Here is an 18,403-nt window from a genome sequence, read left to right as displayed (position 1 = left end):
CATGCACCTCCCATTCTCGCGCATGCGCACTGCATCGCAGTGAGTCCCACAGCTTGCTACGAGCCGGCGATGCCCACTGACTCCTGGGATTGATGACACTCATCTCCCAGGAGCAAATTCAAAGTAGGAAATTATGCAGGTGGCCACGGCGCAAAAAGAAGGAAATTTAAGAGATTTTTCAGCAAAAATAAGGTAAAGAAACCAAAAAAATAAAATGGCCAAATCGTTTTTAGCACGTAAAAAAGTTATGCATGATGGGAAGTGTAAAATGTGGCCGGAACTTCGCTTTAATTTGCTCACTCTGATTTTGCGCACTCCAGTTTTAGTAAATCATCCACATAGTGTTTTTTATTGGTTGAGCTCTTTGACCTTGTCACAAACTACGACACAGAGACTACAAAATACTTTCAAAGTCCAATGAAATGAATAGTGTAGTTTTTCATGGTGATCATTGAGGTGACTCCTGCTCATTGATCCAGGACCTAAAGCAAGCAAACCTGAGCTTTAGCCATTCAACCAAATCCTTCATCTGAATATTCTACTTTGTTTCCTTCTCCCAGTTTTGCAACAGTCTCTGCCTTATTGTGTGTGAGCCGCCTTCTTAGATGTCTGTGTGGAATCTTCTGATTCCAGAGCACCAAAGGCAACAGTTAAAAGACCTGGAGCCATGTTAAACTGTTTGTTTTTTTTTTCTTCTACTATTTAGATGTAGGGCCTCAACTGGAGGAGTTACATGTCCCTATTGGGCTATCAGATTGGCAACATTATTCTATATTTAATGACTAACCATATACATATCTGTGAATTTAATGTATATGTATTTTTGCTTTTGTTTGCTGTGTCTTTTTATTTGTGTACTCAAAATGGCTCTCGCTCCTTTTCAGTTTTACTGGAATTGCATTTTGAGGTTCCATCTGCTGGTGTAGTCTGGTATTGCTACTGCTCCGGTCTTACGAGGGTCTCTTAATGTATTGAATCGGGAGAGAAGTGGACATTGGCCAGTCCAAGGGTCTGTGTTCTTTGTAGCATAATAAACTTTTTGTCATTACAGGGAAACCGAAATAGAAGACCTGAAATCTCAGCTGGCTCGTATGAGGGAAGACTGGATTGAAGAGGAATGCCACCGCGTTGAGGCCCAGCTCGCCCTGAAAGAGGCTCGCAAGGAGATCAAGCAGCTAAAGCAGTTCATTGAAACTATGAAAAACAGTTTGGCTGAGAAAGACAAAGGAATTCAGAAATACTTCATAGACATTAACATTCAAAACAGGAAATTGGAGACCCTTCTGCGTAGTATGGAATTGGCTCAAGATGCAGAATTTAGAGATGATCCGTGTTTGGATTATTTTTGTAACTCTCCAGGAGCTTCTCTGACTGAAAGTGCAATTTATGATAAGATGTCAGAAGGACTTCTAATGGAGGACCAAGCAACTGAGGAGATGGCAGACTGTGATCTCCTTTTGAATGATGATCTGGCAAACAGAGATGACCTCTATGATGAGGTCTTGATGGAAACGAGAAGTGATCTTGGCAGCTTGGCAAATCTGAATTCTACCAAATTGCAATCCACAGCTGGTTTTGATAAGGAAATTGAGAAAATGCATTGCAAGTGGGCCCAGGGTTCACAATGGATGGAACAGGCAATCCAAACTGATGTTGTTCCTTACAGCCTTGACCTTGAAAAGCTCATCCTCAAGATGCATAAGGCCCATAATGACCATCCTATTGATACATCATCTTCCATTATGCATGGTCTCCATGCCAAGTGTTCTGGTTCCACAAATCTCATTGACTTGACCCCTGATGATCCAAACGTTGCTATCCTTTTATCCCCTGACTCTCTGGGCAATAATACCCTTTCAGTCTCAAACCGTGCCATGAAAGAACTTGACTTTGGAGGACCTTTGCCAGAGTTGCCAAGCAGAGACACGCAACACATGTGCGTAGTTAAGAGACACTGGAGTGACCGTTTTTTGACCGACCTATTCGTGGTGGCTGTGCCCATTATTCCTACAGTTCTATGGGCATTAAGTGCACAAAGAGGATATCCAGACCCTGTGTATAACATTGGCACTATGATGCGTGGCTGTTGTTTATTGGCTTTACATACCCTTAGGAAAACCTCCTACAGCCCTTATATTTAAATCCTACCTTTATTTTTTTTCTCTAGAATTTCAATCCTCTAGAAGGTTAATAGGACACTGTCCTTTCCTATACGCTTAAAGGGGAATCTGTATATAACCTTCTAATTAGTTTTAATCTTCTCTTGTAATCTAATAGAACCATGCGGCTCCTGGGATATGGATATAATTCCAGCACTTTGTCTGTTGAGTGTTGCTCTTAATCACTTTGTTGATTGTTGCTTCCTGGGCATCATGCAAAGTCTATATTAAAATGGAGCAAATACAACTCGCATTGACTTAATGCTGGAATTAAATTACTACAAAAGGATGCCCGCTTTAAATATGGTAGCAGTAAGGATGAGCAATTTGATGCTTTACAACAAACAATAATAATTGTTTAAAATGATTGTTCAGAATGAATTCCCCGGTCATGGATTGATGCTGTTCCCTTTACTCCATGGCTTTTTTGTTTTTGTAGCTTGGTGGATTGCTGCTAGATTATGAAGTTTATGGAAATTTGTTATTTCCCCTTTAATGCCTTTTGCTTACATAGAGCACTTATCAAATTGAATAAATTCAATTTGTCATTTGCACCTATTCTATTTTTTTTATTTGCACTTTATCACCTCTCACTTTCAGCTTCTTTTACAGAAGCAAAATTAATTGAAAATAATAAATTTGATAGCTTTTCTTCTCCCCTAACAAATATTGCACTAAATGTACTAAAGAACAAAACTTTTTGAAAGTTATAAATGCACTTCTAAATTCTAAAATTCTTTATTTTGCAGCCTTGCTGCTCATATTGAGTTTATTAGCTATGCTTAATGTGTGGTTTTCCCTTACCGTCCTGCACTGGGAACATTCACTGACCTCAAAGTACTCTTCTTTAAAGGGTTTGTTCACCCAGCTGTTAGATTTAAGTGGCCGTTATATTGATGACTTGCATTTCAGTTATGGATGTATGGTGGCATGTGGAGTCCCCCACTGGTTTCTTATATCTCTTTGGTGCTCCAGTGCCAAGATATCTGCAACCAAATACCTGTTTTGCCAACCTGCCACTGCCATAAGGGCCTCTGATTCTTGCTACTGTATTTGTTGTAATTTTTTTTTTTTACCATCCAGAATTCAGCTGGATAACCGAAATGCCTTTTTTATGTCACAATGGCTGCAGCAGGGGCAAAGCTGGGAACTATGCCAAGGACTACTTGCTCCTCAAGTCTCTTAGAGATATATATATATAAAAAAAAAAAAATGGGGGCATTTAACATCAGTGTCTACCCCATTACTGAAAAAGATGGATTGTGTGTGTGGAATTTTTCATTTTTTTTCCCTTCTATGCGGCTTCTGGAAACAGGTGATGGTTGTCCCTTAACCAATTTTCTTTACTGTTTTGTCACTGATTTTTCATCAGCCTGCCAGCTGAGAAAAACCAGTGACAAAACTTGTAAGTGGTGTCAGAGTGCTGCCAATAGCACCAAATAACGGTTGTCGAGGGACAACGTGAAACTGTTTCAAGAGACAACTCGGATCTGTAGCTGGATGGAGACTCTCTTGAATGTAATCTACTTGTTGTTGTATTTGTATACAATGTTGAAGTGTCCATAACGTTCTGAATATTCCTAGCACAGTTGCCTCATTTCATAGAGCCCCACATTCTGCTGTAGGTATGCTTGGCTATCTGTGAAGTAAATATTGTTACCTATGGTAATGTAATGTTCTATTAGTACCTGCATTGTGTCAGAGCATGTTCGTACCCAGAGATGTGCCTGTATATCCAAGAGGTTATTGCAAAGTGTTTACAGTGTAACGTAGCATGGTGAGATGTATTTATAAACCTGAATGTGTACAGTAAATATAAAAAAAAGTTTCCTTATTTATTATGTACTTTTGTGTTGCTGTATGCAAACACATTTTGCTTGTCCAATGTCTGTATGTACAGATTCAATAAACTGACCTTATCTACTTATGGTGTTTTTACATGCCTTTTTCACTTTTGCACATGCCTTGAATCTGTTGTATAGCAAGGATGGAGTTGTCAAGACGTTTGTAACTGCCATTCTGTTATGTAAAGTAGCTGCTCTCAGCAAACAAACAGTCTAGTGAAAAATAGCAATAGTTGTACATTTATTTGATAGCAAAACTAGGAGCAAGAAATATTTGGTAGGACCAGGAAAAGTTGCAACCTGGTGTTTTTTTTTTTTTTTTGTAGAGTCCTGGTGACCACCTCCTTCCTTGGGAAAGAACATCTCTGGACCACACCTCTTCACAATGCACAAGTGTGCCGTAGGCTTTTTCATTCCTGTGAAATGCTCATAATCATGACAACCGCCAGCAGTCCTGCTGAGTATGGCCATCCTATAAAATGAGTAGGGAAGCATCGCAAATGAACAGTCTGGCAAAGTGCTAGTCAGAGGTTTTCATTCCAAAGACTGTGCAAGGCTGCACAGTAAACCTTGTCGGATCAAGGCAGGATGGGTTGCATTCAGGTGTGTGCAGGGGGAAATAAATTAAGGCAAACTTCAGCGGGGGGGGAAGTTTGCTGCAGTAAAATGTATAGCCACATCACATATATTGCTTCAGGGTATATTTCTTAACCACTTAAGCCCCGGAAGATTTTACCCCCTTCCTGACCAGGGCCTATTTTGCGATTCGGCACTGCGTGACTTTAAAAGACAATTGCGCGGTCGTGCGACGCTGTACCTAAACAAATTTGACGTCCTTTTTTTCCCACAAACAGAGCTTTCTTTTGGTGGTATTTGATCACCTGTATAATTTTTTAGATCATGCGCTATAAACAAAAAGAGCATAAATTTTGCAAAAATAACAATATTTTTCACTTTTTTTTTTATATGAAATTCCCAAAAATTAAAATGTAAAAATCAAAATTTTTTAACATTTTAGGCCAATTTGTTTTCTGCTACATATGTTTGGTAAAAAAAAAAAAAAAAAAAAAAATCGCAAAAAGCGTATTTTGATTGGTTTGCGCAAAATTTATTGCGTTTACTAAGGGAAAGATTTGTCATTTTTGTTTTTTTTTAACGCGTAATGGCTGCGATCGGCGTTTTTTTTTTTTTTGCGGGATTGCGGCGGGCAGATCGGACCCTTGAGTGACATTTTTGGGGTTACCAGTGACATTACTACAGTAATCAGTGCTATACATATGCACTGTTACTGTAAAATGACACTGGCAGTGAAGGGGTTAACTTTTTTGAGAAGGAGGGATTAAGTGTGTCCCTAGGGGCGTGCTTCTAACTGTGATTGGCTGTGGCTTGAGGTGCAAGAACAATAATCAACGGTCCTACATAGCAGAACCGTATGATTGCTATTCTTACACAGGGGAGAATGACAGGCGGCTTTGTTTTACATTAGCCGCCTGCCTTTCTCCCGCTCTAACGGACGATCTCGAGTGCCCGGCGGACATCGGCGCGCTCGTTCCCCAGAGCCTCACAGGCTAGTGACGTACCAATACGTCACTTTGCTTGTGAGGGGCTGACCGCCGCAGTATATGTACTTGTGGCGGTCAGCAAGTGGTTAAATAGCTGCAGAAAAATGTAGCCACATCACATATATTGCTTCAGGGTATAGGTCTTAAAAGCAGAGCTTGTATAATCTGTTTTTTTACATGAAGCTGCAATGCCCAAGAGGCGTTCTGCTACCCTCCATTCACACTTGTATGACTCCAAAGCTTTGCCAACTTTGGGGTGTAACTTGGATACGACTTTGGCTTTAACAAGTGATAATGGACAACTGTTGCACACAAGATGTATAACATTCAGATACAACGTTCATGCAACTTCTGAAGGTTAAGATTGAAGTCTGTGGCCCTAAAGTTGCATGGAAGTCAGAGCAAAGTAGTGCATGAACTACTTACTTTAAGCTGTGCATATATGAATGGGTATCATTGGAAAACACGGGGAACCACTTGTCCTGCAACTTTAATGTCCAAAGTTGCATGACAAGTCTCTCACAAGTGTGAATGGAGTCTTAACATTTTGCCATGCAGTGAAACCCATGTGGGTGGGTTGCAAGATTATGTATGTACCTATGCAATCTTTTCTACACCTATATAGACAAAAGTAGCCAAAGTTTTTGAACATCTGACTATAAAACTATACAGGCTTGTTTTACTTCACACCAAAGTTATACAGGGCCTAAACAGGCCATATGCTTTTCTCTATGGAGGATTTGTACACAGGGGCACAGCCATGCTTGAACAGAAAAGGGCCTTCTCTGCTGCCACACGTTTAGAAATCCAGTTATCTAAAATGGGGCTAGGCACACATTGTTCCTCCAGAAGTTGTGGGATTAAAAGTCCCATGAGGCATTGCAAGACTGGACAGCCACAAACCTGACTTGGACCTGATGGGACCTCTTCAACAGCCAAAGCTTACCTTTCCCTGGTCTAAAATGTCTTATGCTGTAGCATTTGCAGTATTCTTTAATGGAAATATAGGAACAAAATATATGGAGAAGGGTCCAAATCGTTTTGGCTATATAGTAAGTGTGGCCTGTACCATTGGCAAGTATCCCAAAAGATACAGTGGTTTGCTGGTATTTTTTAAGGATGTTGCTGAGGGATGGCTGAAATTTTTAGATTAAACTCTGTATGGACTTCTGAGAAAAACAAGCAAGCCAGTCCCACTAGCAGAAAATGTCTTTCCTTTTGTATACAGAGTACTCCCTAGTTTTGCTAATGTATTTTTGCCTGTTGTAGATGGATGCAAATGGGAAGGTATAACACCTCCCACTCCCAGAATGCCTGATTGGCGGTAAATCTTAGACATACAGGTTGGACCCCAAATGAACTCAAAGAAATGTTTTTTACAATCATTTTAAAAGTTCTATTTCCTTTCTTGTTCACTGAAGGGCACAGAAATTCAGAGACTGTTGTGAAATTCCAAATTAGTCTAAATGAGGGTGTGTGCAACAGCAACAAAACACTAAGGCAGGCCATAGACGATTCGAATTTCGTTTGAAAATCGTAAATGGCAGTGTTATCGAACGATTTTCGTATCGTTAGTGTGGTATGTAAAACGTTTGATTTTCGTACGACAGCAAAAATTCACATATCCAACATGTTGGGTTTTTTTGCGAAAATCGGCCGAATTTCGTATCATTAGTGGGGGAGTTGTATGATTTCGCCTAACAAAACACAGAACAGTAGGGAGTGTGTCCGGTAGAGATGTGGTTAAAAGGCACAAAAAATAGTGTTTTGTCGTACGATTTTCGGCTCACATTGATGGTACACTCGATGATGTGCACGAGTGCCGCTTTCGTTTATCGAACGATAAATCGTACGAAATTTGAATTGTCTATGGCCTGCCTTACAGGCCCAAAAAACAGAACCAGGTGCAAAAAGCTGCATAATGATGGCGTCAGATGAGGCCTGAACAACTGCCTGTTAAAAATTGGAAAACATGTGGAAAAAAAACAAACTAGGTAGAAGCCTGAATGAAACCATAAAACCGTGGCCAGATGCTAAAAAGCACTTGCAGACCTAGTAGAGTGCCCTTGATCCTTAAAACCATAAGCTTGAATGACAGCCAGTCTTTCTAAGGGCTCTTTCACACTGGCGTTCCGTATGTCCGTTTTTTCATCCCATCCGTTTGTGGATGAAAAACGGACATAATGTATCTCTATGTAAATACGGATGTCATCGGATGATCATCCTCTGACATCCGTTTTTTGTCAGTTCAGTTTTTTTGAACGGAGGAGAACCCTGTTTTTTTCTTCCTTTCAAAAAACGGAACTGAAGGAAAAACGGATGTCAGTGGTGTCATCCGCAGACATCCGTATTTACATAGACATGCATTATGTCAGTTTTTCATCCGCAAACGGATGGGATGAAAAACGGACATACGGACCTAATGACACAAGTGTCATCCGTGTCTGTTACAAAAAAAAAAAAAGGACCTGATCGGGCAAAAAAAAAGGAACGCCCGTGTGAAAGAGCCCAAATAGAAACAGTGGCTACAAAGCAGACAAGTGCAGCATAAACTACTCCCAGTTGAGAGAGATAATCACTGACATACCTTCTAAATTATCTCAATCCTATGGAGCAAACGAGGAAGAAGTTTCAGGGGTAGAAAGGCATAGAACAGGCTGTACTGATTGCATGGAGCCACGAGGTCATCGGTTGCATACACCAAAGTGCTCTCTGTCCAGTTTGTTGAACCTGGAGGTCATGAAGTTCACATCCAGCGTCCCTCACCGGTGACAAAAGTCCTGTAACACCTCCTGGGTGGAAGGACCATTTCTCCAGGCACTCCCATCTGAGGAAGTCAGCCTGCCAACTGTCCATGTCAGGAAAGGCCCCATGGTGTGTCTTTCAGAAGTTTGAATAGGTTGGAGTACCATGAGAAGCATCCATAACCCCCCTTCATCTCGATCCTACTGAGTAATTGGAGAGGTTTAAGAGGAGGCATAGCATAGATCAGTTTGTACAGATCCAATGGAGCTACCAGAGATTCCACCAGAGGAACTCTGCATTTGAAAACAAACCCATCCAATGTGTTTAATTTGAAGGCCAAAAGTTCCACATCTGCCATTTTCCTGTGATGCTTCTGGATTTAGGGACTATTCCCCTGGATTCCAGTTGCTGCGGGCTGAGGTATTTTGTCTGCATATTTTTTTTTGGCATGTGATTGGCAGACCAGGCTAAAACGTGGAGTTCTGACTAGAATCCTTTCTACCATCTCTTACCGCAGTCTGACGTCTTTCTTCCTTGGTGGTGGATGAACAAGTTTGAGAGCAGAATTCAGAAGTTGAGGAAGAATAACTTTGGCCTGGAAGATATTCAATGTCTTCAGATCCAAGATGGGAGAAATAAACCCTTTCAATTTATGAACATTTCAAAGATGGGACTAAAAACCCTGAAACCTTTCTGCTGTTTGCACAATGGCAATAGCTCCCTTAGTTCAAAAAGGTCCACATATGCAGCATTGAGTTGGGTTGCTAGAGCAGAGAAACCGGCAGCTTGGACAACATAAAGAGGTAGAGAGCAAAATGCTCTAGCTTGTAGCCCCTGCAAACTCTTCTATTCAGAAAGCAGATATTGCTTAACCCTCTTGTGTTGGGGTCAGAACCGACCCGTTTTCAGGTTTTGAATGTCTATAAGTATCACATAATTTTTTTTATTGCATCAAGATTTTTTTACTTTGTCAGGAACCTCTATTTAAACAATGTAATAGAAAAAGAATCCTTTTCACTAAATTATAAAATACTGTGGTGAAAATTAAGACGTTCATGGTGTTAGGGTCAATTCTGACCCAGTTATAATATAGGATTTTAGGACACTAATAAGTGCCAAAACTGAAATCATAAACACTCTCTCTGCTTAGTAACACTGACAGCCAATCAGCTCTCAACCCTGTGAGCTGTAGTTAGGGAGGGGCCTATCTCTTTGCCTGCTTCTCTAAATAAAGTGAAGAAACATAGGACCAATACATTTCAGAGTTGCTGACTTTATTTTACCATTTTTTAAATTTGAAAATGAGAGGTATGCTATCAAAAAGAAAGGTCTAAGGGGTCACACTAAAAATATTAAAACCAATCTTTTCAAGGATAAAGAAGCCTAACAAGGTAACCAACAAATTGGATGATAAATAATTGTTCAGAGGGCATTTTATGGCTGATTTAAGACACGGGTCAAAACCAACCCGTTAACATCATGGATAGTAACAGAAAGCTAACATAAGAGGAGGGTTAAGGTGAACGAATCATGCATTAGCCTCTTCCTGGTGCAATCTGGGTGCTGGTCCAATATGTGATCAATGCAGTCCACCTGTGTAGGAAATAGGGGTTGACCACACTCCAATGAACTGGAAAATGTAAGCTTTATTGAAGGAAGAAGGAAAAAAAAAAAAATCAAAACAGGTGCAGTGGTTAATCTCTATTTCCTACACACCTAATCTGTCTTTTACCCAGTCATCTGGGATGCATTCTGACCATGGGATCACAAAGTGGGCTTTAGAGCGTGATTACAGGAGGAAAACAAACTTTTTGGCTTCAGAGGCAGATGACTATTTGTCAGTTTGATGCTTATGTTGAGGTAAATTAGTGCTTGTTTCACTATTAACTTCCTTTACAATGTTCCTTAGTAAAGCACTGAAGACACCCTTACCATAAAGCTGGATACACACTATACAACTTTTGCTGTTAGATTTCTTTGAGATTTACCTTCAACTATGTAGTACAAGGGTCTGCCTGATTGCATACAAATTGAAAGTGTTTGACCTCATATTATAAGGTTTTGGTAAATCTAAAGGGAAAAAATCTAAATAAAATTGTATAGTGTGTATCCAGCTTAACAAGGCATTCTGCACAGCAAGCATCTTTCACATTGGCTGAAATATTCGTCAGTGGAACAGCAAAGACCTTGTGTGTTCACAGACGCAGTAATATAGAGCTGAGACCAAAAGCTTAAAGCACTCTACAACCACAGGGTCACCAAAAGCCGTAGCTTGGCTCCAAAAATTGTGATGGGAATAGGGGTTTATTTAACCTCCCCGACAGTGGCTTGGTTAATTTTCAGTACCAAAAGCGGTAACCCCGAGCCCACAATGTAGTGAAACTTACCTTGTCCCTATGATCCCCCAAAGTCCTCTGGCCGATGCCAGTGTTCTATCAAAATACCGCTACCTATCAGATTCTGCAACCAGAAGTGACGCTCGAACGAGTAAACTTACTGCGCATGCGCTCCAACATGGGCACTATACGTTTCAATAGCTTTCCTAATCTGACAGCAGCAGACATGTTCTTATACCTACGCAACTCTTGAATTTCAGACTGATTTTAGCAGTAAACTCACCTTATATACTAAAATAGAATTTCACTGCGACTGAGTGAAATAGTCTATTTCACTATATAATCAGTTTGTTGCTGAGCAGTGCGGGATGTACCAAATGGACCTAGCCACCTTCCTACGTGCAGGTTTCTCTCTAGATTTACTATATTATAATAATAGAAATGTAATACTATTATTCAGTCTAGAAGGTCAGTTTACTGGTAAAATAAATCTAAAATTCAAGACTTGTGTGGGTGTAAGAAGATGGCCGCAGCTGCTTTGTGTTGTCACATTAGGAAAGCTATTGGAACGCATAGCGGCTATGTTAGAGCGCATGCACAGTAAGTTTTTCTTTCTGAACTTCATCTCCGGTTGCAGAATCTGATAGGTAACGCTATTCTGATAGAACACCAGCATCTGTGTTCCCTCTTCTGCAAGCGCCGTAGGGGGGGGGGGGGACCAGGCGGGAAATTAAAAAAAAAAAAAAAGTACAGATATGATGCATTGTAATCTGTTAGGATTACATTACTGTAGCAAACCATTTCACCTCAGGTTTTGTCCTGAATGCCTTTTCCAGTGCCCTGCCTGCACCTTTCACTGTTTTATTCCTTTTTAATCATTTTATTAATTTATAAATACATTCTTTCACTATTTTATTCCTTAGGCTCCTTTCACACTATCCGTCCCTCGGACGGATTCCGTTTTTCTCAGCGGGGGATCGAGCCGCCGATCCTCCGCTGAACAGGAGGACGACAGCTGTGTCTCCGCACTGTGCGGAGACACAGCTGTCAGGTCCCCATGCATCTCTATGGGGGAAATCGGATGGGAACGGACTGTCGGTCAGTTCTCATCCGATCCCATCCGCTGGATGGATGGAAAATAGGGTTTCCATCCGTCCAGATTTGACAGATCGGATGTCAGCGGACATGTCTCCGCTGACATCCGATCCCCCATAGAGATGCATGGGGGGGACCGTTCAGATCCGCCAAAAAAACGGACAGGCGGATCTGAACGGTCTGCCTGTGTGAAAGGGGCCTAAGAATTACAGGCCTACAATATAAAATGGATTTCCATGCAAAACAATATAACGCTTTGACATTATCAGACTGCCAGGGAGGTTTATGTTCACTACCACTTTCAGTAAGGCTTTCATAGGCCACAAGCGGTCTAAGTGGTGGAAACAGGTGGGTGATCGGCGGTTTTAAACGTATTTCTCCCTGACTGCCCACCTAAACTGTTTTGTATGATTGTTGAGGGTCTGTTTCCATTGGTGTGATGCTTTGCCAGTTTTTACTTGGCATGTCAATGGTACCTCATACCGACCATGAGCCAAATTGCTTGGCATGTGGTTGCAGCATGGTATTTGAATGTAAAATCCTGGGCTCCCAAATGCCTTTAAACCAACTGAAAAACCACCTCTAAATAAATCAATCTACCATAGATTGCTTTTTGGAGGGGCAGTAGAGCCTGTCGCTTGTGTGAATGGGCCTAAGTTTTATTTTTTTAAATTCAACAGACTAAGCTGTCCAGCAAAGGGGGGGGGGGGAGAGAGAGATAGTTTATTTTAATTTCATCTTTATTTTCAGAGATTATAATACAAAAACAGAGCCTATTGGGCATACCCGGACTCACCCCATATACATTGAAACATAAGCAACCAAACTATTCTACTTGGTCAACCAATTTTAATCGTTTTTTACCTACAGTGCCTTGCAAAGTATTCACCCCCTTGGCATTTGTTGCCTTAACCTGGAATTAACATGGATTGTTTTAGGATTTGCATCATTTAATTTACAGAACATGCCTGCAACTTTGAATAAAAAAACAAATAGAACAAAATAGAAAAAGTCAATGTGCATAACTATTCACCCCCCCTCCTAAAGTCAATACTTTGTAGAGCCACCTTTTGCGGCAATCACAGCTCCAAGACGCTTTGGATAAGTCTCTGAGCTTGCCACTGGGATTTTTGCCCATTCCTACGTGCAAAACTGCTCCAGCTACTTCAAGTTGGATGGTTTGCGCTTGTGAACAGCAATCTAAGTCGGACCACAGATTTTCTATTGGATTGAGCTCTGGGTTTTGACTAAGCCATTCCAACACGTTTCCACTTAAACCACTCAAGTGTTGCTTTAGCAGTGTGTTAGGGGTCATTGTCCTGCTGGAAGGTGAACCTTCGTCCTAGCCTCAAATCACGCAGAGTAGTGCAGGTTTTGCTCAAGAATATCCCTGTATTTAGCACATCAATCTTTCCCTCAACTCTGACAAGTTTCCCAGTCCCAGCTCCTGAAAAATATCCCCACAGCATGATGCTGCCACCACTATGTTTCACTGTGGGGATGGTGTTCTTTGGGTGATGTGTTGGATTTGCACCAGACATAGCATTTTCTTTGTTGGGTTTGCAGCAGACATAGCTTTTTCTTTGATGGCCAAAAAGTTAAATTTTAGTCTCTTCAGACCAGAGCACCTTCCTCCATACATTTTGGGAGTCTCCCACATGCCTTTTTGCAAACGCAAAATGTGCCATTTTGTTTTTTGCTGAAAGTAATGGCTTTCTTCTGGCCACTCTGCCATAAAGCCCAACCCTATGGAGCGTACGGCTTATTGTCATCCTAGGTACAGATACTCAAGTCTCTGCAGCTCCTCCAGGGTTGCCTCTCTGATTAATGCCCTGCTTGCCCGGTCCGTGAGTTTTGGTGGGCAGCCGTCTCTTGGCAGGTTTGCTGTTGTGCGCCATGTTCTTTCCATTTGGTTATGATAGATTTGATGGTGCTCCTGGGGATCATCAAAGATTTGGATATTTTTTTTTTTATAACCTAACCCTGACTTGTACTTAACATTGTCCCTTACTTGTTTGGAGAGTTCCTTGGTCTTCATGGCAATGTTTGGTTAGTGGTGCCTCCTGCTTAGGTGTTGCAGCCTCCGGGGCCTTTTAAAAAAAGATGTGTATATGTAAAGACAGATCATGTGACACTTAGATTGCACACAGGTGGATATCATTTCACAAATGTTGTGACTTCTAAAGGCAATTCGTTGTACCAGAGCTTTTTATGGGCTTCATAACAAAGGGGGTGAAAACATATGCACATGCCAATTTTCTGTTTCCGATTTCTAAAAAAATAGTTTTATGTATAGGTTTTTCTCATTTCGCTTCACCAACTTAGACTATTATGTTCTGGTCCATCACATACATTTCAGATTAACAAAATATTGAACGTAAGGCTGTAATGTAACAAAATAGGTAAAAAGTCCAGGGGGTGAATACTTTTGCAAGGCACTGTATATTCTGTCTTTACATGGAGACTGTGTGTATACAGGGGTGGTCTGATCTAGGAGGTCACACTAGCGCCGCCTCATGTCCACACACTCATTGACCCTTGGGGCCTGGTGTTGGGCTTTTTTCTTTGTCTAGTTTTTTCATTCCTCTGCTCTATAGGACAGAGCCAAGAATTACTTCATCTCTTTACAATACCCACCAGGGAAATTGTATATCTACTATACATAATATATTTCTTTATGATCATTTCTTACCTATAGGGGAAAGAGTCACCCATGTAGGTTATAGGTCTGCTCGATTCAAGACTACCAAAACAAGATAAAAGCCATGTCTCTGTAAATTTATACCAATTATGGGAGTGCACTGCAGAGCCCCTTTGATTTAACAAATTTCCTTCCCTTATACCCCCCCCCCAAAAAAAATTAAACAATTGTTACAATAATTTTCCTCCCCTCCCACCATTTGACAATGACAGGGGTTGTTCCAATGGCCAGCTTTTATTCAGTAATGTAAAACCTGTATCCAAAAAACAAAACAAAAAAGAAACGAAAAAACAGTGACTGCTTGAAAAAAATATTAGCTGGAGTTTGGCTTTAATTTACTAGTTAAAGTGGAGTGCCACCCTAAATTTATACTTACCTCCATCTTCTCGCTCCGGGTCACCTGAAAAACAAATGGATAATCGCAATTTTTTTTTTTTTTTTTTTTACTTACCTCGTAGAGAAAATATACTCACCTTACTTCCTTCTTCCTCCCCTCGGCGGCCACGGCGAGTCGTCACTTCCTGGCTTTTGCAACGATTCCTGGGAGCTGAACGTCATCGCTCCCAGGAATCAATGCGCCTGTACCGACCCTGACGTCAGTTCCGGTGCGCGCGCGTCATTCCCTTCTAAACAGCTTCTGGGCATGCCCAGAAGCTGTGCAGGGATGACGCTGCGGCACCGGAAGTGACGGCGGGGCCGGTGCAGTGCATCGTGGGACCAAAGAAGAAGGAAGAGGACACAGAAGAGGATCGCGCTGGCTTCAAGCTGCCCACACCTGAGATGGCAGCGCTGGACAATACTTTTTCAAGGTAAGTATTTCTCCTAAAAAGGTAAGTGCAACCCGGGACAGATCAGAGGCTAGCCCTTGTGGAATGTACTAGCCCTGACTGTCCCGGGGGTATTTTTATTAAAAAAAGTATTCCCAGGGTGGAACTCCGCTTTAAGTCGATCTAAATTTGATAGATACACTTCACTCACCACAGGTGGACAATGCTACTACCCCAGGGGTAGCTCATTTGCTCCTAAATAGAGTGGAGCCAGCCCAAAATGGGAGGTGTGCTACTATCAACAGGTGAAGGGAAAAAAAAAAAAAAAAAAAAAAAAAAAAAACTAAAAAAACAGCCTGAAAAATAAAAAATAATTTATGCAGCCACCACATTTAGGCTATGTTCACATGTGGGTGCAGTGGATCACGGGCAGAATCACCGCGATTCTGCCCGCGATCCGGAAATCATTGCAAATCGTGGGACGCCTGTGCGATGCCCGCGATTTGCAATGGCACCCCAAACACTGTGCGATGTTGCCGCGATTTCCGCCTGCCGAATCTCAGAACGCATGACGCACAAAAGAAGCTCTTGTACCTTTTGGAGTCATGCGCCCCGCGATTCGGCAGGCGGAAATTGCGGCAACATCGCACAGCATTTGGGGTGCCATTGCAAATCACGGGCATCGCACAGGCGTCCCACGATTTGCAATGATTTCCTGATCATGAGCAGAATCGCTGTGATTCTGCCCGTGATCCGCTGCGCCCACATGTGAACGTAGCCTTAGAGATTGGTAAGCTGTAATATTTACATTTGTTTTTGGTTTAGATAAGTTTCATAAGAAATAGGAATTCCAACTGGCAGATCCTCTTTCTTAAAGGCTAGGTTCACCTTTTGTAACATGTTACTACACCCATTATTCAGGCTGTAACATATTACAGATGCAGCACCCCCTAGTTCCAATTGTGACAGCAAGTTGGGATCTTCGGTCAATAGAAAAAAAAAAAAAAAAAAAAAAAAAAAAAAAAAAAGAAGAAGGTGAGAACCACAAGTACCGGTAGCCTTTGCGGCTGTCAGCTCGTACTTCTCAAAGAACTACCAGGGTGCTGTTGAGCACTCTATGTAGTTCATTGCCAGTTTTCAACTGCCTGCCTGTATGAAGTACAAATAGCTTACAAAGAGTTTGCAAGAGCCAGATCTGCTAGTGCAATGCTGTGGAAGCTCATGCACTTTTTTTTACCTGCGTTTATTTATTTTACAAAGGTGAACTTATCCTTTAATGCAAAGATCATGTGACCAAATGCCTCTACACTGGGTCCCTGGCTTTACTCACCTACCAGTGTTGCTACATTGTGGCCTGGTCATCTTTTTGAGAATTCTATGGTACGTGACAGATCCAAGACAGTGGAAAGTCCTTGTGTATCATAAGCCAGTGGATGATTCATAACAAAATTCCCTTTTGCAACTTAAAATATCTATTTTGGGTGGACCATGCCTGACAAGAAGAAACAGTTAAAGGTTAAAGAAGCTCAATTAATGACTTGTATTTAAAATTTTTTATTTAGTAATTACATATTTGCACATAGCATTAGGCAGCAGTAGATTTTACACCAAGGAATTATTTACACCACTGTGTTCTTTTCATTTTAAAATCTCATGCAGAGTCTAAGGAGGCAATTGTGATCTGCTGCAGAGTCAAAAGTCTTAAAAAGGTAGACGGGGTTCCTGTCCCCACATATCCCAGTCACCGGATCGTCAGAATGTTTTCATCATCCAGACTCGAGGTGAAGCGTGAAAACATTGGAAAACGTGTAGAAATGTCTGTATAGGTATCACTCCCTACCATTCAAACCTCTGGCCGGGTGTTACGATAATTTCACACCGATTTTGCTTTGATCTTTCTTCAGGTGCCGTTGAGCCTCCTTCTCCATTTTCTTTCGTTGCTGCTCTGCGCTCCTCTTTTCCCGCTCTGCAAGTTTCTGCTGCCTACACAAAACATTAACAAAACTTCAGATCACATTGATTGGTAAATATACAGATGAAATACATGTGCCACATATGCCTGACGCACCAGAAGATTTGTAATTCTGTGTATCCACCCTAGCGATTTATACAGCTCATTGCAAAACTAGGTAGACGACACCACTTTTTCTGTTAGAGCTGAGAAAATACCATGGTGTCACTTCTCTGACCAAAGCCTGTTGATTGAACAACAAAGGAGCGAGAACGTACAAAAAGGCATCTTTGCTTTTTGTCAGCACATGTATTTGCAGCAGAACACGATTGGTTCTTCATGTTGCCCCTCCCTTTTACATTCCCAGTGGAAAGGGATCATAAGAGGGTAATAAAGACATTCAGGCACTGGTATGCTAAGTGTGTGTTCTTTTAAAAATAATTATAGTGCAGCATCTCCACTTCTATTTTACTGTCCCTGCTCCCTTGGTCAGTCTTCTACTCAACTTTCCTCGACTGATCCACAAACAATCTAAGAAACTGTTGCGCTGCTTTTTCAAATCCTATGAACCAGACTCATGTCAGCACAATACACCCTACAATTTATTCTGTTCACTAGCTGAAAATGAAGATGTTGAAAGAAAATTTATACAAAAACAGGAATGTTGTGGAGCACTACATTGGCTATCCCAGCCAAGCATCCAGGCGAGCATGTTATGACTGCATCCCCATACTTGTGAAAATGAAAGCGTATGATCTTAAAAGCACCCCACACGCTCTATTTTTACGTTGCTAGGACTAACGATGAGGTTGTTGGCTGTGGTGGCCCTGGAGAATTAATCAGTGAACTGAAAAGTTCTTTGTTCACTGTGATAGAGATCACTATACTATAGCATCTGGGCAACATGCTGAATCAACAGTTTCCATACTTTATGGGTCACTGACCAAGAACAAGAAGGCAAAAGAGAAGACTCTACATCACTTTCCTCACCTGCATCATTGATGTTCCAGGTCAGTGCCCTAGGAAACTTTAGATCAGCATGACAGGAGAACTAGTATTTCCAGAAGACATCAACAGTAGTCTGCATTTCTCGCAGTACAGGCTTTTACGTCTGTGTAATACTTCCAGCTCTACCTGAAGCTGTATGTAACCTATTGGCAATTTTTGTATGCTCACTATTATCCCTGTATACCAGCCCTCAAATTTTCCACTCGCCTGCTCGCATTTTGCAAGTGGAAAATGA

The 18,403-nt window shown here is 41.4% G+C and overlaps 2 protein-coding genes across 9 annotated transcripts in view; one reads left to right on the top strand and one right to left on the bottom strand.

The window, feature by feature from the left end:
• SYBU (syntabulin) overlaps positions 1-2,344 on the top strand; it is an 89,507-nt gene extending 87,163 nt beyond the window's left edge. For all 7 annotated transcript variants that reach the window (XM_082259771.1, XM_082259768.1, XM_082259766.1 and 4 more), the window contains one exon: positions 1,052-2,344. In XM_082259771.1, coding sequence (XP_082115897.1) covers positions 1,052-2,141 — 1,090 coding nt within the window. In that variant the 3' untranslated portion in view covers positions 2,142-2,344. The remainder of the gene's footprint in view (positions 1-1,051) is intronic.
• A 14,403-nt stretch (positions 2,345-16,747) lies between these two features.
• Positions 16,748-18,403, bottom strand: part of EBAG9 (estrogen receptor binding site associated antigen 9) — a 42,340-nt gene continuing 40,684 nt past the window's right edge. For both annotated transcript variants that reach the window (XM_082257457.1, XM_082257456.1), the window contains one exon: positions 16,748-17,192. In XM_082257457.1, coding sequence (XP_082113583.1) covers positions 17,072-17,192 — 121 coding nt within the window. In that variant the 3' untranslated portion in view covers positions 16,748-17,071. The remainder of the gene's footprint in view (positions 17,193-18,403) is intronic.

This window comes from Pelophylax lessonae (genome assembly GCF_965119305.1).
Source record: "Pelophylax lessonae genome assembly, chromosome: 5".
Taxonomy (NCBI): domain Eukaryota; kingdom Metazoa; phylum Chordata; class Amphibia; order Anura; family Ranidae; genus Pelophylax; species Pelophylax lessonae.
Note: the sequence above shows the minus strand (reverse complement) of the source record. Positions and strands in the feature narration are given on the sequence as shown.